The sequence below is a fragment of the Engraulis encrasicolus genome, chromosome 12 (genome assembly GCF_034702125.1).
Source record: "Engraulis encrasicolus isolate BLACKSEA-1 chromosome 12, IST_EnEncr_1.0, whole genome shotgun sequence".
NCBI classification, from domain to species: domain Eukaryota; kingdom Metazoa; phylum Chordata; class Actinopteri; order Clupeiformes; family Engraulidae; genus Engraulis; species Engraulis encrasicolus.
In genome coordinates, this window is record NC_085868.1 from 11,654,830 (window position 1) to 11,681,781 (window position 26,952).

The following is a 26,952-nucleotide window of genomic DNA, read 5'->3' on the forward strand; positions in this document are numbered from 1 at the left end:
GTGCGCATATGCCCATCGTTCACTGAGGAGATGAAAAATCTTAAAAATCACAATCAGCCGGAATGTTTTGGGGGGGCTTGAAACAACATCGACGTATCACAGAGAAAATACAGAGAGGATTTATAGAGGGAAAATACGCCAAATTTGATTCACCCAAAACCCTTCAGAACGCCTACCCCCTGCAGGTAGGTCCAAAGTCTGTTTTCACGTCATGGTCGGGGATGGGCAAGTCACGTGGTGCGCTTTTCTTAACCTGCGGTCGTAGGGAAAATGGAAGAAAGCACGAACAAGTTTTAGGTGAGTGTTGCCATTCCTCGAATTCTGGCCGTTTTGTCTGACAATAATGCTTGGTTTCTGTCGCGTTAGATTCGTGTATTAGAGAATAATAATTGTAACACAGTTAACTTGTCTTTCGTCTCTGTGTAGTGGTGTCAAGTTTCAATTAGTTTCACTCGCAACAAGTGCATAACTCGAAGTGTTCTTTATATTTGTTGGATCGTTAATTGGCCGACATCTAGGCTATTCTATCTTAAACTGCGATTTTCTTGTGAGTAGCCTATTAATGTCACCATATTTAAGGTAGATGTAGTACATAATTTCACAGATGCATATCCCAGTATTCAGCTTTGGTTACATCTGTCATAATTTGCATTCTTGTCTCTCTCCTCATCATGCAGTCATTTGACCTGACCTGGTATATTGGGTCATATGAGTGTACATTGCAACGTATCCGTTTTATTTACTTGGTTCCTATTTCCTGATTGTCAATAAAATCCCATCAAAACTAAGTTAAAATGGTTACTTTTTTCTGGCCCATCACACACTCCATTGCTAAGTCACATAACCTTCACATAGGCCTAACAAATGTTACTTGTGTGGTAATAGAACATCCTTTACCCCTTTAATTAGTAATGTCTCTGAAGTAAAGGAACCTATTCTATTTCCCCTTTAGGTAGATGACTAGCCTCTTTTGTCAACGGGAGTACCAGGTAGCCCTCTAGGTTTGTTCAATGACCTGCAAGTCAATGTAAGTCCTGCTGAGTGACTGCGTGCGTGTGAAAGAGGTATATCCAGATAAATGTTTTTTTTCTTCCTTAACAAATGCCCCTTAATTGTTTTCTTCACAGAATGAGACTGGCCACTGATGTGACAGTGACAGTGTAATTACACATAGCAGTGAACACCCTTAAACTGCATGTTTGAAATTCTGATGAGGTCGAGAAAAGTAACAAGAGTTGTTATGTAGTTTGGTGATGGGGATACTATAATGGCACAGCACAGGGTTTAGACTGCATGTCCTGTCTTGTTATGGGAGGAGGTGTGCCTGATTCAGCTTGCTCAGAATGTTTTGAACGGCGGTGGTATCTGTGCGTGTGTGTGTGCGTGTGGGTGTCTGAGTGGGTGTTTGTAAATCCCTGTCTCAATGGTTTGTTTTGAAGTATTCCTGTTTTTTAACCCCGCCAAAGACCAAAGTAATCTCCACATGCTTATACTGTAGCCTATATTCGACAACTACATTGTTATTCACACCGTAGGCTACACCAAGGGTAAGACTTTAGTTCATAATGCTTACTTTCGGTTAATTTGTTGCTTTGGTCTTTGCTGGCTTGGTTTTATTTTGTTTTGTTGGAAATGGCATGGATCTTCTGGGGTTTTCTGGGTCTTTTTTCATTTTGTTGTTCCTGTGCTTGTTTGCTCATGTTAAATCGTCATCCAGACTTGTCATGTCAGTGTTTGGCTATTCAGATAAATCACCCCCAAAGCATGTATTAAGTGTTGTGTACACACTTTCAGTGCGAAGTCATGATTTGTGGCGGGCAGGCCTGCCTGACCTGTTAATAACTAGGCCTACTACTGTAACTTCTCAAGCTGTTATCAGACTTTAACTGTGAGAAAGAATTCCAGCCAAAATTCCAGGAAATCCTCGGGAAATTTGGGTTTGTCTTGATGGAATGTTGACCATTCCTATTTGAGGCACAACGTGAGAATTTTCTTGATAGAAACCCCATTCCACATAGACAGAAATCATAGGAAGACGTGACTTATGAATCTGGAGTAGATGCACATTACTGTAGTGAAAAGGTGGGGGGGAACCTTTTTCTGGGAATGTCCTTTTAAACATAGGACGTCACCAGCAGAAGAAACCCAGACAAAAGAAAGAGTTCAGGGCAAGTTTAAGTCTGAAAGCAGCCGAGGAGAAAACGTGTACATTCTACATCGACGTCAACAAGACACTTCAAAGCAGCAGATGACCTAACATCCTTAACCTGATTACTCCGTCTCTGTCTCTATCTATCGATCTCTCTCTCTCTCTCTCTCTCTCTCTCTCTCTCTCTCTCTCTCTCTCTCTCTCTCTCTCTCTCTCCCTCCCTCCAGGGTAAATTCGGTTCCCCATGTCCTCAGGAGGTGGCTCCTGGGGGGCCACTGAGCGCGGCAGACATGCTGCCCCCCACCACCACCACCACCAGTACGACCAAGTGGCATCCGGCTCTCCGCCCCGCAACCACCACGCCCTCCGCAGCCAGCGCTCCTCCGAGCTCGCCCTGAGTTCCGACCCCCTGCCCCCTCCTCCGCTGCCCCACCAGCCACCCGTGGGACCCGACTCGGGCGTGGAGTCCGACCCCAGCCACGGTGACGCCGACTGCGGTGCCAGCGTGTCGTCTGCAGGGGCGCCGGCAGCGGTAGCCGACGACCCGGCGCTTGACATCAAGCCCGTCCACCGCTTCATCCCCGACTCCTGGAAGAACTTCTTCCGGGGCAGCAGCCACCGAGGCAGCAGCAACACCAACAGCAACAGCAACAGCCACAAGCTCTGGCCGCCATCCATGCCATCCAACCGCAACAACAACAACACCGCCACCGACGGCAACACCACCACCGACGGTGTCCGCTGCTCGCCGCCCCACTCCCCTTCCTCCGTCCCCCGCGGCTCCGGCTCATTCCGCGACCAGTATGGCGGCTCGGGCGGCAGCTACAACTCCCGGAAGGAGCGGGAGGCCGCGCTGCTAGGCTCCGGCCCACCAGAGTCGCTGGACGGACGGACGGTCAGGACGGCCCACACGGGCCACACGGCGCTGAGCTACACGGAGCGCGTGGAGGAGTACCACCTGCGCTACTCCTACATGAAGTCCTGGGGCGGCCTGCTGCGCATCCTGGGCTGCGTGGAGCTGCTGCTGGGCGCGGCCGTCTTCGCCTGCGTCTGCGCGTACGTCCACAAGGACAACGAGTGGTTCAACATGTTCGGCTACTCGCAGCCGGGCGGCTTCGGAGGCTACGGCGGCGGCGGGTACGCGGGCGCAGGCGGGGGCTACGGAGGGTACGCCTACTCGGGACCCAAGACCCCCTTCATCCTGGTGGTGGCTGGGCTGGCGTGGATAGTGACCATCATCCTACTGGTTCTCGGGATGACCATGTACTACCGCACCATCCTGCTGGACTCCAACTGGTGGCCGCTGACGGAGTTTGTGCTGAACCTGGCGCTGGCCCTGCTCTACATGGCGGCGGCCATCGTGTACGTCAACGACACGCGGCGCGGCGGCCTGTGCACCTACGCCATGTTCAACACGCCCATCAACGCGCCCTTCTGCCGCGTGGAGGCGGGCCAGACGGCGGGCATCATCTTCCTCTTCGTCACCATGGTGGTGTACCTGATCGGCGCCATCGTGTGCCTCAAGATGTGGCGGCACGAGGCCACCCGACTGCACCGGGAGAAGTACGGGCACGAGGTGAGGATGTGTCCTTCATGCTCAGACTAGAATCTCGTGTCCATGAGTGAGTGAGTGCGTGCATGCGTGTGGATCAAAGACGTGCAAAATGGCATTGTCATTCAGTGAAACGGATACTTTCTGCTGACTATGACTGTCAAAAACATGACTCTTTTTATTTATTTATTGTTACAGGGAATTCATGAAAGCCTCGGCTGTCATCCATTCACTTGAAACAATTTAAAAATCATGTTTTTTTACAGTTACAGTCAGCAGAAGGTATCCGTAACACTGAATGACAAAGACGTCTTTGACCCGTGTGTGCGTGCCTGGGGGCATGCATTCATGCGTGTGTGCATGCGTGTTTGTGGAGGCATGTGGCGGCCAGGTTGCACCCAGAGAAGTACATGACGTGAGGATATGTGTGAACTGCAAAGGATTCAGTCTTACAGTGCACCACATCCTAGTGTGTGTGTGTGTGTGTGTGTGTGTGTGTCTGTCTGTCTGTCTGTCTGTCTGTCTGTCTGTCTGTCGGTGTGCGTCCTTGAAGAAATGGAGGCACGAGGTGGGCAGGCTGCACAGGGAAAAAATGGACATGAGGTGAGCATACTGTAGGGCCTTGGTCTCCAAACAAAGGCCCGCAGGCCACATCCAGCCCAGGCATGGCAAACATTTGGCCCGCCATAAGGTCAGAACAAATGAAAATGTAGTGTGTGATTTTAGATCAATAAAACTTCAGCGGGTCTTATCCCTCCAAAGCATTCACAGAGGGTTAGATCTTATGCTAACAGTCTCATAACGACAAGAAGGTAAAATGGAAAAGCGAAAATCTGTATCCAGATATCTAACTTGTTTCTCTTTGCGTTGGGGCTTTGATTTGGCCCGCAGCCTAACTTGCTCTACATAATTTGGCCCTTGGAGAAAAATAGTTGGAGACCACTGCTGTAGGGGCATACAAAGGCTTCACTGTTGTATTACATTTGAGCTTGTGTGTGTGTCTGTCTATCTGTCTGTCTGTCTGTCTGTCTGTCTGTCTGTCTGTCTGTCTGTATGGAGACACGAGGCAGACAGAGAAACATATGGATTTGAGGTGGAGAGACTACTATTAAAGCTTCACGATTCTTTTTTATGTACATGCACTTAGGAGGGTCTCCCACAAACAGCAAAATAATACACATATATTCACCAAACAGTCCATTTGGACCAAACACTGATGTTAATTTGGGTCGTGTGTTCATATCAGTGATGAACTCCGAATCTTCTCCCCTTGCATTTGTTTTCAGTGCTGAAGCAAAATGCAACAGAAATACAGAAAAAAAATATTCAATAGGTTTCTGGCCTGTGCATGGCTGAATGTAAACATTGTTTTTTCTCATATAGGTCATATAGGTGTTACTTTAGGTTTCATGTGAAACACAACAGGCCTTTACTAGTCTGTCTACATTGCATGGCAACTCTGTTACCAGAAGTTGTTAAATCAGCACAAACCATGTATTGGGAAGATATTGTTTGTTGTATGCCCAGCAGCACCCACTTCCTCTCAGCAGAGAGCACTTCAGTCTGAGGGCGTGATCCTCCTCTGGGTATTCATTATTTAAGCACAGGCCATGGTTGCTATAGCTGGTTGCTAGATTGGATTTCCCTCCTAAGCAACATGTGCATCAGCGTTGGTCTCATGCGGCATTAAATGTTGGTCAGTGTTTGGATTGATTAGCCATATTGATGGCACAACATGGTATTTGTATGATGACCAAGTCATTCCGTCATTGAGTCATTCAATGGTCTATGTATGTGTTTATCCTTCCCTGTTATGCCCTCAGTACATTTACTTTGACTTTTGTATCAGTATTGATGGCCATGTTTTCTCATCTGATTGTTTTCTTTCAGATGATGGCAAGGGACACAATGGATTCACGATATCCGGTGATTTTCTACAACATTTTTCCCCCCTATTCATTGTCATTCCCAATTTCCTATTATATGTGCATGATATTTTTTAGGCCGATTAAGTTCTGTGAAGATGGTCTGTATATGTGCTGTTTAATTATCATCGTTAATAAAGCATACATATACTCTTAAACTACTTATTTATTGAGACTATCTAACCAACCAAAGAGTTACAACTCTACTAGTCTATCATCAATGTGCATGATTATCAGTATTCTCCATTTCAGGATGTTGATTACTGTATTGTGCTCCTTCATGATTAGGCGATGGCTGGTGCCAGGGCAGCTGAGCGGGAGCCCATGCCCGTCTCCTCTGAGATGCCCGTCCATGCTGCCACCTCCGCCCCCGCGGCCGCGGCCATGAGGCCCAAGGTCATCAAGGGCCACATCCCATCCGGCCACATCCCCAAACCCGTCATCATGCCTGACTACATCGCGTGAGGGCTCACTCTCTTTCACATTCTTGTTTTCATTTCATTCTCATGTGGCCCCATCGCCCATGTAGTGATGTGCTTCTCTTTTGAGCAATTTCTAAAATAATGTGTCATGTCCATAGAATGTATATCATTAGTAATATACAATCTATGGTCATGTCTTATGGGCTGTATACTACTGTAATACGTGTGAATAAATCTGTAAGAACAGTAATAACAGAGATTCTTTAAGTCTCACTACTCTCTCTGGTAATAAGGTACACAAGCACAATTGATGACATTTTATTTCAATGGTTCACTCTACAGTGGATCTACCACATTAGATGAAGTGTAATAACCAGTGTAACAATATTTAATACCATGTAATACCATGTACCAACCCTAACCCTAACCCTAACCCTAGATGTAAGTACAAAATTGGTGCATGGTGTTACACTAGTATTACATGATATTAAATATTGTTACACTGGTTATTACACTGTACCTAATCTGGTAGCTCCACTGTAATAGTGAACCATTAAAATAAAGTGTTACCGCACAATTTGTATTACAGTACCCTACTAGCAGCAGTAGTCTGTGGTCGTAGATATAGTTTGTTTGTGGTCAAAATCTTACCACCAAACAACTACAAGTACAATTGGTCACAACTGCATTGCTGTTTGCAATACTCTGGCAGTGTTTAGTTTCCATTGCAAGCCACAGATGTGTATTTTTGAAAGTATGGTAACTGCAACTGTCTTGTGTCCTGTGTCTTGTCTCCTGTCTCCTGTCTCCTGTGTCCTGTCTCCTCTGTCCTGTGTCTTCTGTCCTGTGTCTTGTGTCTTGTGTCCTGTCTCCTGTCTCCTGTGTCTTGTCTCCTGTGTCTTGTCTCCTGTGTCTTGTCTCCTGTATCCTGTGTCCTGTGTCCTGTGTCCTGTGTCTTGTGTCCTGTGTCCTGTCTCCTGTCTCCTGTCTCCTGTGTCCTGTGTCCTGTCTACTGTGTCCTGTGTCTTCTGTCCTGTGTCTTGTGTCTTGTGTCCTGTGTCTTGTCTCCTGTGTCCTGTACCGTGTGTCTTGTTTCCTGTCTCCTGTGTCTTGTCTCCTGTGTCCTGTGTCCTGTGTGTAGTAAGTACCCCAGTATTCGCTCTGATGAGGAGAGGGACCAGTACAGGGCGGTGTTCAATGACCAGTACTCCGAGTACAAGGAGCTGCACGCTGACGTCCAGGCCACGCTCAAGAGGTTCGACGAGATGGACGCCATGATGCGCAACCTCCCCCAGCACGTCAACAGCCAAATGGTACCGAACTCATGCTCACACACACACATACTCTCTCTCTCTCTCTCTCTCTCTCTCTCTCTCTCTCTCTCTCTCTCTCTCTCTCTCTCTCTCTTTCTGTCTTTTTTATCATCAGCTTTTTTCTCACACCTTCTCAATTTCACTCACTCTCTCACCTGCACTGTGTCTCTGTCTATCCGTCTCTCTCTCTCTCTATGTCTCTCACTCTCTCTCACACTCTCTCTCTCACACACAAACACACACACACACACACACACACACACACACACACACACACACACACACACACACACACACACACACACACACACACACACACACACACACACACACACACACACACACACACACACACACAGGCATGCACAGCACATTCTGCAGTGTTCATTCAACACGTACAGAGTCAAATCTAACTGTCACAGTTTTGTCCTTCTCTGTGGGCATTGAATTTACACGGCAACATATGCTGTGCATATTCCCTCTCCCAATTTCTTGTCCTCTTGCTTTCTCTCAATTTCTCTTCCCATCTCACAGTTCCCTCTGTATATGTGATATACTACCTGTCTTTGTTCTGCTTCTCTAGTCTCTTCTCTTGTTCTGCTATTGCCTTTCATTCTTCTCCATTCTGCTCTGCTGCCCCTCAATTACTCATTAGATAGAAGGCTCATTCATACATGGAATTGCAATGCTGCTATTGTCGTATTCCTTCAAACAAAAGGTTGGCGGTGTTAAGACTGTATTAAGTGAAGTTTTGGATGAGTGTGTTGTCTTAAAGGTGGGCATGATGAAATTAGGAATGACACTTATAAGCTATAATCACACATTGAAACACTTCACCATTTATTTGTAATTATGTGTTAAATGTGTTTCACTCTCAAAACTAAACTCTCTGTAGTCATTGATACAGATACAGTATTTATGTCAATGTAGTAACAAGTCAGGTACTGTATGTTAAAACTGTGTCAAATAATTCGTCTTAACTGTTTTTCATTCTTAAACCTAAAGTAGTAGTTCATACACCGCGCTCTTCCGTGTGGTGCGTCTCCAGTTGAATAACTTTGAAGGTGAAAAAGTGGATCGCACTCGGGTTCTTCTTTTCTTCTTTTTTATTTTTTTATTTACATAGCAGCAGAAGTGTAGACAAACGTTTCGAAAGAAGAACCCGAGTGCGATCCACTTTTTCACCTTCATTCTTAAACCTAAAGTCATAGGTTTTCAGTCAAAATGATCTCTAGTCATGGATACAGATGTTTTTAAAAATAGTTAAGAAGTTAAAAGTGTGCTAAATATTTCTGGGGTCTTAATGTTTGTCTTCTTTTTTTCCCAGGAACAGGAGCGCATCCATAACATTCTCCAGGAATACCAGAGGAAAAAAATGGTATGTGTACACACTAGTGGGTCATGGTATGTTATCTAGTTGCAAACCCAGCCATGCTAGCCCCCTGATAAGGCTGGAGTTTAGGTTTTCCCTCCTCCCTCTCCCTCCTGCGATCCTCTCAGCTTCCCACACAAGAGGCAGCGAAGCATAAAATTAGCAGTCTGAAGTTGATTAATATGAGTGCGTGTCTACTCTCGCTTTGGCACTGGGCCTCGGCTTTATTGTCTGAACTGCAGTCACGAACAAAGGGCTAAAGTTTGAATGGACAGCAGAGGAGGAAAGGAGGAGTGGGAGGGGTGGAGGGGTGGAGGGGCGTAGAGTCTCCTGGTGGAAGTGTGAGCCGGCAAGTCGACAGGACGGGGGCAAGGGGTCAGCTGTCCCGGGCCCTGAACGGGGTCCTAGTGCATGTATTCGGTGGGTGGGGCCTTTTAAATGTATTTGTCCCTGGGCCAGGCCAAAGCGGTCATGGGCCCTGGTGGAAGGGAAGGTCCGGAGTGTTAGCTGATGGACTTATGGGAGGTGCCCCCCCCCCCCCCCCATTTCCTCCAGGAAAAGTTTGAGCTAGAGGAAAAAGCGCCATTATGCAGACGGACCTCAAACTGTCCGGCAGCATGTGACAGAAATGGGGGATTACTGATTACCCCGGCCGGCTACATTTAGCCTTGAGGAATGTATGACTGGCCGCCTGACCGCTCATTAGAGATGTCCCCCATAGAGCTTCAAACTTGTGTTACAGGAAGTAGTCACCAAGGATTAATACAGAAGCTATGACAAATGCTAAATGCCATGTATTTTTATTTTAAGTATATTTATCGTAATTATCAAAATGAAATACCTGACATGGTGATTGTATGAATAAGGTAGTCTTAATAGATAGTTAATAAATAGTTGATTTTACTGTTTTTTTAGGAAATAGATGTTCTAAAAAGTTTTCAAGCAGTATGCTGCATAAGCATTAAGGTGCCCAAGAAATAAAAACTGTTGCAAGTCAGAGGTTTTCACATCACAGATCCATGCAGCTCTGCAGTCGTTGTACTTTCCTGTGCAACGTTGAGCTTTTGGTCAGTTCACCTCCCAGTATTCACCCCCAAAAAGTTCAAAAGCGTTATGTCCTCTGACTAGATCTGGTTCCGTGTACAGCTGTAGCTTCATCTCTGTGTTGGTACATCATCACAGGAGTAGGAATGCTACATACATTACATCCCACCAGCTGGGCAGGCGCAGGACAGTTGAGGTTGAATTGAAGAAGAGTAAAAAAAGAAACACAGTGTATTTCCAACACAGGCAACTTATCTGAGTAAAAAGTAGACCAATGTACTTGTCTTACGATAAGCTGATTCTGCACTGGTTGGATGAAGTTTGTGGTGGGTCCTTGTTAGGTTTTTTTTTGTGTGTTTTTCAGTAACAACACAGTCGATCTCAGTAGGTAATTCCAATGGAGTAAACCGTTTAACAGCTATGTAATATCATGCTACTGTTGTTATTACACCACAAAAGTACTTTGTCCACCACTGTGCAGCATCATCAACATCAAAAGTGACATTTTCTCCCTCTCTCCTCCCCGTTGCAGGACCCCACCTTCCTGGAGAAGAAAGAGAGGTGCGAGTACCTGAAGAGCAAACTCGCTCATATCAAGCAGAAGATCCAAGACTATGACAAGGTCATGGAATGGAACGACGGCTACGGATGAGTGGAACGGAGAGAAGGGGGGGGGGGGTAATAGAGAGGAGAGGAGAGAAGATGAGCAGAGAGGCTCATTTTTGGGAGACTTGTCACATGGACTGCCACTGGTACATTCCTCTATTCCCTGGAGTGGGCAAACTAAAGCACAGTGCACAGTAATGCAGAGGCGGATCAGAGAGGGTGACCATCTCACCAACTTGTAGCGAGTATTTCAAGGACAGACTGTGGACAGGATCGTGGAGAACATCTTTGTTATTTTTTATGTATTATACTGTATGTACTTGTGGATATTGATGTCTTGATGTGTTAACAGAGCAAAGTCTGTTTACTTTATGAATTTACAAAGAAAGAAAATCCGTTAATTTACAGAAAGGGAAAGCACTGAGAAAGAATTATGCCAGTTTTAACCTCATGCACAACACTACACTGAGAGAGATATTGCTGAAAATGTAAGCATTGCTGAGAAGAACTGGAAACTTAGTCATTTCAAGACCCCCACCACCACATGCACTGTGATCCCCATGCACTAATCCTAAAATTGTATGCATGTTGTTTTTTTGTCAGAATGTAATGTCCTAACGTATTTCATTTAAAATTACATGTTAATTAGATTGACTTTGGTTTGTTGTTCCTTCAGTTTCAATAAACTATATTTTGTACCGCTTAAACGTTTTTAAATTTTTATAACACTTGTGTCATTTTAATCACTTCTTCGCCACATTTAACTGCTTGGTGTTAAAGATGTAATTAAATTAAATTATGTGAATACGAGTATAAGTGTAGATAGCAGTTCAGACATTGATCTGAATGTGACACATTCTGTTCGTTCCAGAAATATGTAGAAGAACACAAAATATGTTGCCCAGTCACATTGCTCAAAAAGTTTCATTATCTTCTTAGTCGACTGTACTCTTTTCTCTTGAAAACATGCAGTCATCGGGGGCTTGTTTCCGATGACACAACATCAATTTCCACTGTTAGTCTAAGACAATATGGTGTGTGTGTGGAGGAAGGGATTTGATGAAAGTGGTCCACTGGCGGCGCTTTGGTTCCCCCTCAATACAACAGCTCACCACCCGCCAGACAGACACAGACACACCTCCCTCCTCTACCCTGCCCTGCTGTCACACAAACTGATGGGTCTGTCAGGTAGTCAATAGCGCAGGGGGGTGTGGAGAAGTCGGCTTGCATCGCTATGAGTCTGCCCCCATTGAAGCAGCCGAGGCTCAGTGGTCCGCTTTGTGTTGAACTGACAGAGAGAGAGAGAGAGAGAGGCTGCAACAATGTTACAGTGATTGGATTTTCAACTTTGTAAATAAATAGACAAAATCGTTCAACACCTTCTGTACGATCTACTATCTGATTACTGGACTCAACCCTTTGAGTTGTACTATCACATATACTCTCACTGCCTGCAAACTTTAGGCACACCTCTGCAACTGCTCATTGACGCAAATTTCGAAGCCAATGGTGGCAGCTCAATGCTTTTAGGCATAAGGTCAAGACAAGCTGTTGCAGTTCAAATCGAGCATCAGAATGGGGGAGAAAAGTGACTTTGAAAGTCACATGGTGGTTGGTGCCAGACAGGCTGGTTTGAGTATTTCAGAAACTGCTGATCTACTGCGATATTCGCACACAGCCATCTAAAGGGTTTCACAGAGAATGGGCCAAAAAAGGGAAAACATCCAGTGGGCGTCAGTTCTGTGGGTGAAAATGTCTTGCTGAGGCCAGAGGACAGAGCAGAATGGCTAGACTGATTTGAGCTTTCTGATTCTGTAAAATAAAGGAAGAGGTCTTCAATTATCTGGAACTACTATGCACAGCCAGGTTCCAGGGGCTGGTGAAGTGCAGTCATCAGTAATCCATAGTAAAGAAGAAGGATCACCGCACACTGGTGGACTTACTTTTGCTGTTTTTTTTATTTAGGTGAACAATGTGTTTTGCATTGCGCTTCGTCAGGTTCACTTTGGCATTCGCATACCTCCCACAGGTGAAATAGGTGATTACCGGGTCACAGAGGTGTTATTGTTCTTGTGCAAGCACATACGCTTGGTGGACTCGTAGGTGGATGGTGGATGGTGGACTTTAGGTAGAAATTAATTTATGGTTCCTCTGGGTCATAGGGTCTTTTGGCCCCTGGCGTATGTGATTAGAATTTTAGCTAAATTCTCACTATGATGCCACAAGGACTTGTTGGGATTTTAAGCACAGCTTAGCTTACCTGACTCTTGCCATCTGATAATCATAGACTTGCTATCGCGATAGAAGCAACGCCACCAAAGGTGTTGCGTCATTAGGGGGGCCTGGCTAGCACAGCACGGTCTACCTCTCCCTTCTGGATGTGGTGTCAGCTGGTGTGGTGTTCAGTGTGTTGACCAAATTAATGGGCATGACTCTTGAAAAGAGGAAGAATGGCCCTTTACAACGCTATAGTGATTGCTTTCAATTGTTCTGTAAAGAAATTGGCTATACAGTGGCTACTCTCTGTACTGTATACAGGACCGCCACTAGTCATAAGCAGAGTACGCAGAGTGCTTAGGGCACCAATCAGTGCTTGGGGCCCCCAACCACTTTGCTCGCAGAATTGGGTGACTAAAAAAACGTCATTGGAAAAAAAAGAATTACATTACAAAACATATATTTATTAGTTAGTAGATCATTATTATTATTATTATTATTATTATTATTATTATTATTATTATTATTATTATTATTATTAGGCTATTATTATTTGATTATGACGGGGGCCCCCTAAACAGTTATGCTTAGGACCTCCAAAACCTTAGCAGCGGCCCTGACTCTACTGTATACTATCTGGCTACTGGGCTGCTTTTCAATAAGTTATTATACTGTTTAGAGTTCAAAGTAATATGAAAGACAGAACTCACAGCACGCATGTTACGCAATTACATTTTCAATGGATCAGCGCTGCCAGTGCCCACCATCTGAGCCCAGGACTTCTGAAGTGCATTGTATAGGGGTGTGTGGAGGGTGCTGACTGGGGCTGGGACCAAAAAAGACAAAGGTCAATTGTTGCCAGCGCTGCTTTCTACAGTAGTGGCTGACCCTGCGACCCCAGGACACTGCTCAAGAGGGGCTGGGACAACTGACTGAACCAGAGATTCTTTAAGTATATAGAGATATGCCAATGTAATAGGTTGCTATGGGCACCTAACATGACCAGGTTCCGGTCTGCCTAAAGGGGCGTGTCATAATACTCCTAGCATTGGATAGAACAGTCCTTAGGTCTGCCTAGGTCTGCCTAAAGGGGGATTCTCCCCTTCCCCCTTGCAATAATAGAACCCGGAAACAATGGGCCAATGGAACCTCTCTCTCTCTACTCTCTCTGACTGAACTATTTGTCCCCCTCTCCCTGTCAGCCGGCCTGATATACGGCTCCCTATCCTCTGTGCTCCGAGCTTCTGACAGCTTTTAACAGGCCAGGGACAAAATCCTCTGAAAGACCCCTACTACAACACCCAATGTATACAAAGCAACGAGGCCCCAATTCTGGGCCCCCGCCCCATCTCCCTCAGCCCGGGACAACTGACCTCTTCATCACGCCCCAGTCAGCTTCCCTGTTGTGTGCTATGAGCCTCATCTGGAGTCTCCAGAACTGACCTGAGAGGAGAGAGGGATGTATTATACAACCTTCTCTTTCCAGGGACAATGAACAACACAGGCCTCTTCTAGTCTACACAGATGCCTTGTCACAGAGCTCTGAGTGTGGGCAGGCTATTCACTGGGGACTCCCCTTAACTCCGCTGTAGTAAAGGGTCACTGCAGGAAGTGTGTTTGGTCCCGTGGTACAAGGAATGCATCGGGGGATGTGACGTCCCCCTGGGCAGGATTTTGTTATGGTCAAACACAATACACTGTTGTTAATGTGCAGTTGATTGCATATGGAGACTTAAATACAACCTCTAAGGGAAATCACTGCACATTGGTTTCATTTTTATATTTTTTTTTTTGATAAACCAACAACTTCCACAATTCTAATAACTGTTAAAAATGCTCACATGGTTTTTGCTGTTACATGCAAAAGTGAAAATGACTTAGGAAGGTTATTCAGGCCTATGCTTGAGGAGGGCATTCCCTCCGGCAGATTTCTGCAGAATCCATTTTGTGCTAGTTTGGAATTTTGTCTGCAATAACTTCTGACACATGTGGAAGTGAAAAGGATTGCACAGTATAGGGAAACATATGAAAGATGTGTCCTTGACAGAGACAAGTGCACTTTTTCCTACTAGTTTTGAAGTTTACCCTTTGGGAGAGAGAGAGAGAGAGAGAGAGAGAGAGAGAGAGAGAGAGAGAGAGAGAGAGAGAGAGAGAGAGAGAGAGAGAGTATGGGCTACTGAAAAGGGGTTCATAAAGGTTGGAGCAGGCTTCACCCAAAAAAAGAGAGAATACTGTATGGGCTACTGAAAGGGGGTTTATAAAGGTTGGAGCAGGCTTCACCCCAAAAAAATGTCTTCTTCTTTTAAGGGTGCTGACCAAAAACTATTGTAAAACTGAAAAAATGAGAAAAGGCTGCACCATGCATAGGTTATTACACAGACACGTTTCGGCGTTCTGCCTTCCTCCAACATGAAAGGCAGAACTACTGAAAGGGGGGAATACTTAGGCCTACTCTGATGACCCAGGTGCTGGTGCTGATGCTGAGGTGGTTTCTGAGGCAGTTTCAGTTTCTCTCTGTGGTGAGGCTTTGGTTATTTTTTCAGCACCTGGGCCACCACAAGACTGTTGCCCGCAGGTTGCTGGAGATATCAGTGCGCAAGAGGAAAAGGCTAACCAACTGCTGTTATTATTATTTTAGACAACTTAAGGAAAAAACGGCATGACTTAGCGCGTCTTCATGGGAAACCTGACACCAGTTTCGCCAATGGGCGGAGCAAAGGTGGGAATTGCTATTGCTGGTGTTGTTACCTTAGCAAGGTGTGTCAGCTTCGCAGCATTCTGATCTCGCCAGCGACAGGTGCGAGTTGACCTCCGGGTAGTCTGGTGAGCATTCTTTGTGTTCCGTGTTCTGTGTATATTTAAAGTTCATTTAAGTAAGAGATTATTCAAAGAAATGTTGCAGGATTGTCTTTGGAGATGCTATGCATTTCTTGTCGTGATATGTCGTTCTAAAAGGGGAAAAAACATTGTGAGGACCTCATCGAGCCTAAAAAGTCGCGCCCTCTTTTGTCTTTTCTCAACAACCACATAGCCTATGTCGACGTAATGATACGACAGCTTTTTACACTTTTTAGCAGCATAATTGCACAAATTTGTGTGGACATTGTGTGCTCTCTGTGACATTTGAAATCAGCTGTTTTTGGTGTTGTTTTCTTTTTATCTTGTCTATTTAGGAAGTTGTTACTTCAGTCTACTGAAACATGTCCTCCAAAATTGGGAGTCCCCCTCCCTATGAGTCTGAACATGGATAGTAAGTATGCCTTTAAAAAAAGCAAAGCATTTTTTTTATTCATCTATGGTTTCGTTCTTAATTTTCTTTAGATTTAGGGAAATAGTGTGGCCACTTGTGCATTGGTGTAATGTAAGCTATTTCACCTTTCAGTTAATTATCTGGTTATGTTTTTTTTTTAATTACATGACATTTTGTAGCCTAGCAGACATGTGATCTAGACCACTCTGAAATCTTGAATGCCAGTTTTCTTGTTTACATACAATTCCTCTCACAAGGCATGTTACTGACTATCAGTCTTTGTGTACTTTTGTGTTCTCTCTCTCTCTCTCTCTCTCTCTCTCTCTCTCTCTCTCTCTCTCTCTCTCTCTCTCTCTCTCTCTCTCTCTCTCTCTCTCTCTCATACAGCAATGGGGTAGCTCAGCCGGCCTATTCCTACTATGCGGACGATGAGCTCCAGCACTTCTACAAGTGGAACTCGCCGCCGGGCATCATCAAGATCATGTCCTGCATCAGCATCATCCTCTGCGTGGGCATCTTTGCCTGTGTGGCCTCCACCCTGGCACACGACAACAGCATAGCCATGGCAGGCATGGGGGGTGGCATGTACGGCGGTGGCATGGGGGGTGGCTACGGCGGTGGCTACGGTGGCACGGGCTACGGCGGCGGTATAGGTATGGGAGGCATGGGAGGATACAACACTGGGATGTACGGAGGCATGAACTACTACAACGACCCCAGGAAGGGCAAAGGTTTCATGCTGGCCATGGCCATCATCTGCTTCCTGGCTCTCCTCGCCGTCTTCATCATGGTCATCTCCCACCAGCGCATGGCCCGGGGCAGGAAGTTCTACCTGGCCGTCATCATCATGTCGGCCATCTTGGCGTTCCTCATGCTCATCGCGACCATAGTGTACCTGGTGGCGGTGAACCCTATGGCCCAGTCGTCCGGCTCCATGCAGTACAACCAGATCCAGGCAATGTGTGCCCCCTACCAGCAGCCGCAGCAGAGCGGCGTGTTCGTCAACCAGTACCTGTACCACTACTGTGTGGTGGAACCTCAGGAGGTAAAGGCAGTCAGTTTGTAGCATCTTTCTTTCGGACCAACCACACTGTGTAAAAAAATGTCAACGTTCCTCAAAGAACCCTCAGCTGGTTCATGGGGGGAACCCAAACATTTTCTGAAGAACCTAAAACCTTTAGGGGGTTCTTTAGTTTGGCGATGTGGAGGAACCTACAAATGTTCTCTGAGTAACCTTTTAGAAAGCCTTGGGGTTCTCTCGAGCACCTGTAGGTTCATCAGAACACATTTAGGGGCTCCCCCACCACCCTGGCAGCTGAGGAATGTTCAAGGAAACTTGTAGAATGAACAGTTCAAAGTCGTGTCCTGAATTTTCAGTTGCTCACTACCTAGGGCATGAGTATTGTATTGTTGGAGCATTGTTTTGCTCCCAAGAACCTGGCTAAGTTAGTAAACTAGGTTAAATAAACCTTGAGGTAGTTGTAAATCATCAAATACAAGTAGAAGAGCCTAGATGCCTCGCTGTCTTAGCTGAATGACACCTGTAGACTGTCAATTAACAGGTCTGCCACTTCCTGTAGTTTAACTTAGCCAGGTTTATCGCTTAACCTTGGCAATCTTGGAATAGTGCCTTGGTGTGCTATGTAGTGAGCAAAATAAACATAACAAAATGGGTTGGCATTGGTGCAGTATAACTTCTCAGCAGTGAGGTTGCCAGCGTCAGCAAAGACACATACAGATTTGTTTTGTGTAAACAAACGGAAATGCAAGAGCTTGCTGGATTGTAATCTGTGTCCAGGATTGTTTTCCAACCCTCCCACAATTCTCAGGACTCGGAAGGGAAAGAATGCAGGCATGGGGGTTTGTTTGTTTGTGTGTGTGCATGTGCATGTCCTCAGGCACTTCAAGAACTTGTGGACAAAAGCACACCTATAAGAAACCCTCTGAACCCAGCCTAATGACTTTGAAAAGCAATGTAATTCTATTGATCGATATGTCTTATCAGTCTGTCTGATATCGTTGGTGTTTGTCTTTGGTAGGCGATTGCCATTGTGTTAGGGTTCGTGGTGACCGCCGCCCTCATCATCATCTGTGTGTTCGCCGTGAAGACCCGGCAGAGGATCAACGGATACGGCAAGGACAACATCCTGTGGAGACGTGTGAAGGTCATCGAGCCAGAGGTCGCAGATGGAGATGTGGAGGCATGGGTGAGTGAGAGTAGGAATTAAACAATTGTCATGAAACAACTGGGAGCATTAACAGTGTTGCGGACATTTATCATTTAGTTCAGTTCTTTTGTTTTGTCCAGCACCTGTGCCACTGATGTGCACGCATTCTCTGCTTTCTTGAGTGAGAGTAGGGCCGGGTCTTTTTGGATCTTTTTCAGGCTCATCTTCATCAAAAGCCAGGTTCAGAAGTGAAAACTCTGCCAGTTGACTTCCAGTAAGGGTGACTTTATGTCTTACTGGTCTACCTGCCTTGAGCTCTAATTTGGATCAGCTGATCCTGAGCAGGTTGGATCAAATGTGTGGCTTGGTTTTTACTCTCTGAATCCAGGATTGACCCTTCTGATTTTCTCGATACATTACATACATTTTTAGCTTTGTGGGAGAAGGTTAAAATGCACATGCGTTACAAACATATTGGATGTTCACAGAGGAATATGTATCATATGAAGAGAAACATTTCAGCACGTTGGAGCTACTGTGCAACGGCATAGTTGTGGATGTTCGTTTGGTCTACGCCTCTATAGCACAACATACTACAAGTTTCCCATGATTGTTCTGTGCCGATCAGCTGCTGAGTTCCATTACTCCAACCTGCTGCAGTAGAAATACAAATAACTTAATGTGTGCGACTGTGCGGTTTCAGTAGTATACAAATATACATCTAAGGTTAGGCTTGCCTTGTGAGTCATGCACTTGAAGTGCCTGAGTGGTTGCTGATATGTGTGTTGTCACACTGTGTGAGTCGCCTGTGTGGGGGTGGAGGTGGAAAGACAGGTTTTTTGAGTCCCCGTACACAGCGCAAGAGTGGAGGAAGGGCCTTGTCTGGCCTGCAGTTTCTGGGTGTGGCTTGTTGGCGGTAGTTTCAGTCCCGCACATGACATGTCATTGGCATTTAATGATGGCATATCGTACTGTGGATAGCAAATAGTGATTCAGCTGGTCAAGAATGACGTTTGTACAGTATGTGCGTGTGTGCCAACACAGTCATGACATTCCTGTCAGAAACGACAGGAAGTGTACATTCTTTGTTTTTCCTCTCTAAGTAAAAGCACTTCCTTAAAATGTGTACTTCATTTTGTTACTTATCTGAAATTAGAAAAAAGTTCTTGTATTTGTTTATTTGTGTATTTATGTATTTATTTTAAACACGTAAGGAAAGGTTTGCAGCCACAGCTTCAGACTTGAGACAAAAGACAATCAAAGGGATTGTCTCTCAAGGATGACAGAAAACTGGTCCAACCAGTATTTAAAATTTAGAGCACGGTGTCACAAAAACATGGCATTCTTGATGGTAAATTCCTGTTCGTCATTGGTCATTGTGCAGTTCTTTCCCTTTCGCTGTCCACAGTATGTCAGCAGGTATTAATTGCCAGTATCACCTTGACGCACATAATATTTTGCATTTGCAATTCAACAGTTGTAAAGTTGAATTTGACGCTTTTCTAGTCGGGTTTACTCTTTTCGTGTTGAATGAACACTGCCAAAATGTGCTGTGCATTATGTGTTTTGGCAGGTCACAGCCATACCTGTGTTGTTAGATAAGTTATGGCTCTAGTATCACTGCAAGTTGGAACATGCCAAACCAGCGTTCCAACCATGTGTTCAGGAATCCATCCCAATTTTCCAGTCTGCTTTGTTATGTAAGGTAGAGCTTAAGCCAAACATCTAGCCTCTTTGTAGGTCAAAGCAAATTCATAGTGTTTTGTTCCTCTACTATACATGTATCTTGAAGGACTGATTGTTTTTACCTCTATCTTTTGCTTTTATCTCCTAGAGGTTACTTTTGATTGAGTTTATCTGTCTGTCTGTTGGCTCCAAGAATAAACGAGATGTTGACGGGATGTTGGTAGATACTGTCACTGATTTGAGGTGATTCTTTTTTCGTGAAAACCAGGCCGTTGGTAACCTTATAAGAAATTACAGAATCAACTTTAATTGAGCCGGAAGTTGTATTGATGGAATAAAACAATTGGCATGGGGTGGTATTCAACTGTTGTGAACAATGCCATTTTAATGTGTGCTGCTTTGTGTTCATGACACTGAGAAATCATGACATTGTTATGAACTTCTATTATGATGGTATTGCGACTTGAAGTGATTCTTTAAAAAAAAAAAAATCTTAATAAATCAGTGCAGTCACGAGTCGACCTCACAAAAACAATAGCCTTCGTGACGTGTAGTGTACTTTTGTAGGTAGCATTGTATTCATTTGAAATCCTACATTTCTAAAGCAGTGAATAATGTTGCACATTGAGTACTGTTTCTTTTTAAAAATAAATATATTTTTGGATTCTTTCAGAAATATATTCTTTGAACATGTTTACCTGCCTCATATTTGCCTCACATTTGGAACTGATTACTGGAGGCTTATGCACGAGAACTTCCATGAACTTGGATTGATTACTTCCCATCTATAAGTTGTTGGTGTTTTGTTGACAGGTGAATGACGTATCGGCTGCTCCTGAGCCTCCAGCGGCTGACTATCCCCTCAAATCAATCAGTGGCTCCAGGAATCACCTGGATGAGGACGCATCAGACTACAAGCCCCCATACAGCTACAGCCCAGCGTAAGTATACTATACCACCATGGCTCCCTTACACTTACAGTACATGCAGACTTAGGCCGGGTACGTGGTTGCTGCAGGGTACGCGTGCGCGTGCTCTTTGCGTGCACAAACGGAACATGTTGCTATGCGTATTGTTATGTCAATTTTCTGCATGGTATAGCACCAGATGGAGGGTACACAGACACGTGCGTATGGTGCAATATTGTCAGAACCGCAATCCTCCAAACTTCCGTGTTGAGGTTAAGGTAGACGCAAGGATGGAAAATATCAATGACGGCCTTGTTGGCTATCTGCCTCTTACACTGATGCCTCCAGCATCGTGCATAGTGCTCTGATGGCTCTTTTGCAAGTTTAAACTTGGTCACACAGTTGTGTGTGTAATTTAAGTCATACAGCCAGAGGTGGAAAGTAACTAATTACTTTACTCACGTTACTGTAATTGAGTAGCTTTTTTGTGTACTTGTACTTTTTAAACTACTTTTTAAAATTTGTAATTTTACTTAAGTACATTTTCTTTCGAGTAATGTACTTCGGTACATTTTACAGCACAAGCGTTACTGAGTAAAACAAACAAAAAAACTGTAGAATTCTTGCCTAGTTAATAAAGAGTTGGCGCGTGCGACCTGTCTCTCACTCAAACGATGATGGCTGACATGGAGGCTGACGATGGAGATTCACTTAACTCAGAGGAGATCAACATTAGCTGTTCTTCCTCTAACCCAGCGCACCCCTTGCACATCTAGAGGCAGAAAACGCTGATTGTTAAAAAGTAACTTTTTACTTTTACTCAAAGTACATTTTAAATTATTTACTTTTTACTTTTACTTGAGTAGATTTTTTGACTGGTAAATTTACTAGTACTTGAGTACATTTTCAACAGAGTAACAGTACTTGTACTTGAGTACAATATTTTAGTACTCTTTCTACCTCTGCATACAGCAAGCATGTCCCCAGCCTTAGACTTTGTCTGTTATCAATAAAAAAATGTGCCCAAGTCACTGCGAGTATCGAGCATTGAGAGAAGCCACGAATTGAAACACTTTAGTCGGTCACAGTGAATAGCAGCAGTACATGAAGTTGTGGGTGTGTTTTATTATGCTGTATATTACCTGGGTTTAAAATAGTAAAGCTGTGAGCAGTTGGATATCTTTCTGAAGTTTGAAGGGGATGATTACGGTCATTGGGGTCACTTTGTTTTTGGCTGTAACAAATCCTGGTAAATGTAACTGATGTAGAATTTTGAGAACTGTGTGTTTGAATATGGATCAGAATATGGATCAGGCTCTACTGTGGCGCTAACGGTAGGGCACTTTGGCTCAACAGACTAGTTTTGTAGGCACGGCCGGATTATCCATAAGGGCCAGTGGCACAGTGCCCAGGGGCAGCAACCATTTTTGAACAGAGAGGGGGCACCACATGACACAACTGAACAAAGGGGCCACCATAAGGGGGGCTCCAGTGAGGCATAGTGCCCAGGGGCACCACATTGGCTTGATACGGCCCTGTTTGTAGGTCTCAGTGTTGTTAGAGAACATGACCACTGACAGTTGCTGTACAGCTCGCGGTTCTCTCTCCAGTTCTGGTGTGTTTGAGAATACAGGCCCATAGTGAATCACTGCTTTTACAGTCAGTGATATGTTTGAAGTTTGTTGCAATACAGCTGACACGTCTATTAATGGAAACAATCATAGGAAAAATAGTCTCATGGTTCCATACAAATTTTAGGAAGGACGTTTATGTTTTTTTAAAAAGGAGGGCTGAGTGTGTACAAATACAGCTGTGTGGGGGGGTGAAGGTGACGCTGGTGGGTGTGATGAAAGCTAATCGACGTGTGATTTCTTGGAATGTTTTCCTGTAGTGTCATGGTGTCAAGTGTTGTGAAATCTTCCCGTGTTGCTGACACAGCATACAAGGCAATGATGACTGAAGGTTATTTATATGGTTTGTGAACTGTATTGTTTTACAATACTGCTGAACCTCTAAAAGGTTACGCAACTCCAATCCCTTCTTTCATGTCCGAAAATAGGAGTGAAATACATGTATTAAAGCTCTCTCCAGCCTTTTGTATCACAACGTTTACATCTTGTGATCACAAGGTCTGCGTTGGGTGTATATGATGATATTATAGATGCGTGAAATGAGTGTGCATATGCTGCTGTGTATCAGCTGTTATGTGGCAGGTTTCTTACTTTACAGTTCATGTCAATATTTGCGTCCCAAAGACTTATATTTTGCTCTCTAGAGAGCTGTAGCGTTGTCGATGAGTGTGTGTCTACTGTCCTGTGTTTGCTCTGTACATAGATATGTAGATGATGATTGTATGCGTGTGTGTTTGTCTGTCTAATGGCCCATGTCTGCTCTCTATGTACAATATTTTACCAACGGTATTTGCTAATGTGCCTTGACTCACATATGAAATTAATGTGAACTTACTATGAAATGGCGGCTATAGGTGGAACAATATCATATTGAACCCTATGGTTAGGAATGGGGTGGTAGTTAAGTTCATATGTGAGTCAAAGCAGGTTAGCGAATACTTTTGGTAATATGAACGTGGAACTCGGTGTAAAAAAGGCTATAGTGTACGTAGGTGTATAACGTTGTCAACAAAATGTGACGTCAACAATGTTCCATGTTTTGCTCTGCACAAATGCAGAGTTGTTGATGAAGTGGTAGCTTGTGTGTGCCTGTGTCTTTCTGGTGTAATGCTCCATGTTTTGCTTTGTGTGTGTGCAGGGTTGTGGAGGAGTCGCTGCGCAGCAGTGCCATCCCCTATAGCAACAGCTCCGAGAGGCCCAGCTCTAATGGACGGCCCAAGAAGAAGCGCGGGGGCCGCCGCACAGGAGACGGCTACGACACCGACGGATACATGTCCTCAGGAGACGAGCTGGACGACGAAGACTTCTCCAGGTAGGATTAGGGAGGAGAGGGAGCGCTGCTTTTGAGTTCAGTCTGGCTGGTACTTACACACATGCACACACAAGTCACAGTGTATGGGCTCCTGACTGGCTTGCCATTCATTTAATGAGCTGATACCTTAAAGGGACACTATGCAGGAAATGGTCAAAAAAGGCACTGCAACTATGCTGCTTGTTGAAATTGGGCTGCCTATTGCCAAATTTGATCTTTACATGAACGTTTAATAAGTATTAAACAAATATTTTTTTGTATGGTCCAAGTACAGTCATTTTTGCAGCTAAAATGGCTATTTTTGGAAATTCTAAATGGCGGGCCATGGAGAAGATCCCCCTTTTCATGTATGAAAAGTGCAAGTTTTCCAGTCATAATGAATACTTAGAATTTGATGCTGGTGGTAAGTATTCATGAAAAAGGTAACATTACTGAATGGGCAGCATGAATTCTGGAAATAAACAACTAAAAATCTCACACAGTGTCCCTTTAAAGGTACTTCTCTCTCTCACTCACTCACTCACTCTCACACACACACAATCAAAACAACAAAATCCAGTCAGACCTGAATCTTCGGACTGCGTCAGATTTCCTGTCTGCCATTTCTGGTTTCAGTATGATGTTTTTTTTTTTTTAATTAGACCGGAAAGAAATGTATTCATTAGGTATTTCTGTCATCCAAGTCGTTAGCCTCAAGACAAATCCTGTTCATGTTGACTCATTTCTCACAGACTACCAAAATAAACTGATTACTGGTCTCAACAAAAGGAAAGTTAAAAGCTGAAAAACAGTCATAGTCGTTGTTAGGCCTACTGGTAGTACGTTTAACGCCAGCTATTTTTTCTGTGTGAATAGCACAGAAAATGTACAGGCAGAAATATCAGAAATCAAAATACTGTAGGACTACCGATGGGAGTAAATCTATTCAGCTCAGTGAGGCCTTCACATTGCGCAATTCATTAAATTAGTCAACTCAACATGTCATATACTGTACCTCACTCGTCTCACTTTTCTTATTCCCTTTCCCAGTGAGTTCCCTCCTATTGAGTATGAACACGAGAGGGACGAGTACAAGCGTGTGTTCGATGACGACCACCTGGAGTACAAAGAGCTGCAGGCTGAACTGGACGCCATCAACAAGAAGATGGCCGAGGTGGACAGGGAGCTGGACGACCTTCCAGAGGGAAGCCCCCAGTTCCTGGTCAGTTTAGTGTGTGTGTGTGTGTGTGTGTGTGTGTGTGTGTGTGTGTGTGTGTGTGTGTGTGTGTGTGTGTGTGTGTGTGTGTGTGTGTGTGTGTGTGTGTGTGTGTGTGTGTGTGTGTGTGTGTGTGTGTGCGCGCGGGTGTGTGTGTGTGTGTGTATAAATTATTCACCTCTGTTGATTCATCAAGAGGAAGCATAAGCCCATGTGCTGTGTTTCAGCTTCAGACGGGCCTGGCCCAATTTGCTCTCCTGATTACAAGGAACAGCGGGAATACCTTTTAAAGGGCCTGATCACCTTAGTGTAGTGTACTTCAAGTGGCTCTAAACCACTGCATACAGTTTTAGACACAAAAAAACAAGCATAGTAAATTCTAGCACTCCTACCTTCATAGACAAGCCACTTAAATGATATGATGAACTGGCGTTGCGGTCAGTCAGTTTATCAGTATAATGATTTGTTAGCTACAGTAGGCGGCAGTGCTGGGCTTTTCTTTTGTTTTTACTCTAATTGCATCTATTCATAGCACACAGCACAAGCAGTTAAGGAAAAAAAAGTTGGACGTATGAAAAATATAATTGCTCTAACTGCTGATAAATGCAAGAGCAGCCATTCAATACCTCATAGTGCTGAACTCACTTAACTTTTGGTTTATCTGCCTTGAACAGGACGCCATGGACGAATACAAGGAGCTGAAGAACAAAAAGAAGGTATGTTTACTCAAAATAAATACCCCTTATGGAAGCAGTGTCACTGTAAACCCTCTGGTTAGTTGCCATATTTTCGGATGATTTATGTCCACAGCCATCGTGAAAGTTTAAAAACTTGGAAACTTCCTGCAGCAAAACTGAAATCTCAAGTCAGATTTTCCAGTTTATCATAGTAATGACTTTTATTCATTCATTTTAGTCTCATTGAGATATAGGATGTCCTTTACCACGAGTCCTTTTCCAAGACTGCTGCACAAACCAGAATTGTATCAAAGTAATTAAAAGTCATAAAAACAAATATAGCAATGCAGTAAACATAATGCATTCATGTGCAAACTAACTAAAATGTCATTGATCAAAATTAATGAACAGAATGTGAATACCTGTGACAGACGATAATGCATTCCTATGTTTATGATGTCTGATTGTACTCTCCTGGAAAATACTGTATATACTGTAGATCAGTACACTGAAAACACTTCCTGAACAGTGCAATTCATCTCTGATGTTTCCTCCACAGAGTCCAGACTACCAGGTGAAGAAAAAGCGCTGCAAGTACCTCAAGTCCAAGCTGAGCCACATCAAGAAAATGGTCAGTGACTTTGACCGAAGAGGCTAATCCAACACCGGCAGAGATGCCATCCTTCTCCCATCTGATTGGTTTTGCTTCCACAGTGGACGCGCATTAGAGGTTCTGATTGGGTGGTCGTCTTTGTTTGCCAGCTTGTGCACACCCACCTCCACGTGTGTAGATGTTTGAGGTGAATGGAAGGACCAACTCGTCATCATGCAACCATTTTGGCCAGTCAACATGTGTTAGCTGTACAGTCTAGTGTTCAGAAGCAAAGGGGAGTCCCAGACTTCACTAAAGGTGAATATTCACTATTCTTAGCCAACAGGATCAGAGTATCTCAGAGATTCAAATGAATTTGGACCTTTTTGTTGTAAGATAGTATTTTTTTAAAAACACATGTTATCTTGTTTCTTAATAAGCTTGATCATGCTTTGAATACTCGTTCCTCTAAGCTGTTTTGGGTCATTTTTAAAAATAATGTTTTTAACATGATTTTTTGAGAACTGGTTAACTCTGTTGTTGTTACTGTAACTGTGAAAAGGATTTTAACCTCATTACCAAAAGAATAAGATGCAATGGGAATTTTCATGGCTAACCAATCTGTCAGTTTTTTATACTATAATGGTATCTTTACTTTTCCACCCATTCCTGAAAATGAAATACTTTGTACAGAAGGGTTTAGCTGTCTGTCTGTGCTTTTTTAATTTTTTAACGAATGCAGTATATTTATAAAATGGTAGATTTGCCATTTGTCTTAAGAGAATTGCATTTTGGAACATTTTAATACTTTTCTACGTTTTATCGTTATTTTTTTTATCAGTTCAGTTAGCAGTGCCTGTCTGAGGAAACAATGTTCAATTGTACATTTTGTAATGTAAATTTTAATAAAAACACAGTAAGACTCGGCAGTCT

At 44.1% G+C, this 26,952-nt stretch overlaps 1 protein-coding gene across 1 annotated transcript; it reads left to right on the forward strand.

Annotated features, from left to right (window-relative positions):
• Positions 1–208: 208 nt before the first annotated feature.
• On the forward strand, positions 209–26,626 carry marveld2a (MARVEL domain containing 2a). The gene is made up of 16 exons (XM_063212751.1): positions 209–297; positions 953–1,064; positions 2,377–3,725; positions 5,592–5,627; positions 5,915–6,087; positions 7,190–7,361; positions 8,689–8,739; positions 10,310–10,427; positions 15,799–15,850; positions 16,238–16,895; positions 17,890–18,057; positions 20,518–20,645; positions 23,382–23,555; positions 24,585–24,756; positions 25,425–25,466; positions 25,987–26,626. The coding sequence occupies exons 3-16, from the start codon at positions 2,394–2,396 to the stop codon at positions 26,083–26,085; spliced, it is 3,375 nt and encodes a 1,124-aa protein (XP_063068821.1). The 5' UTR covers positions 209–297; positions 953–1,064; positions 2,377–2,393; the 3' UTR covers positions 26,086–26,626.
• The last annotated feature ends 326 nt before the right edge of the window (positions 26,627–26,952 follow it).

Excerpts from the sequence above, each read along its gene's own strand:
- marveld2a (XM_063212751.1), top strand. The coding sequence starts at position 2,394 with ATGTCCTCAGGAGGTGGCTCCTGGGGGGCCACTGAGCGCGGCAGACAT. Across the intron at positions 5,628-5,914 it reads CAATGGATTCACGATATCCG|GCGATGGCTGGTGCCAGGGC; the intron begins GTGATTTTCTAC and ends CTTCATGATTAG. Across the intron at positions 7,362-8,688 it reads AGCACGTCAACAGCCAAATG|GAACAGGAGCGCATCCATAA; the intron begins GTACCGAACTCA and ends TTTTTTTCCCAG.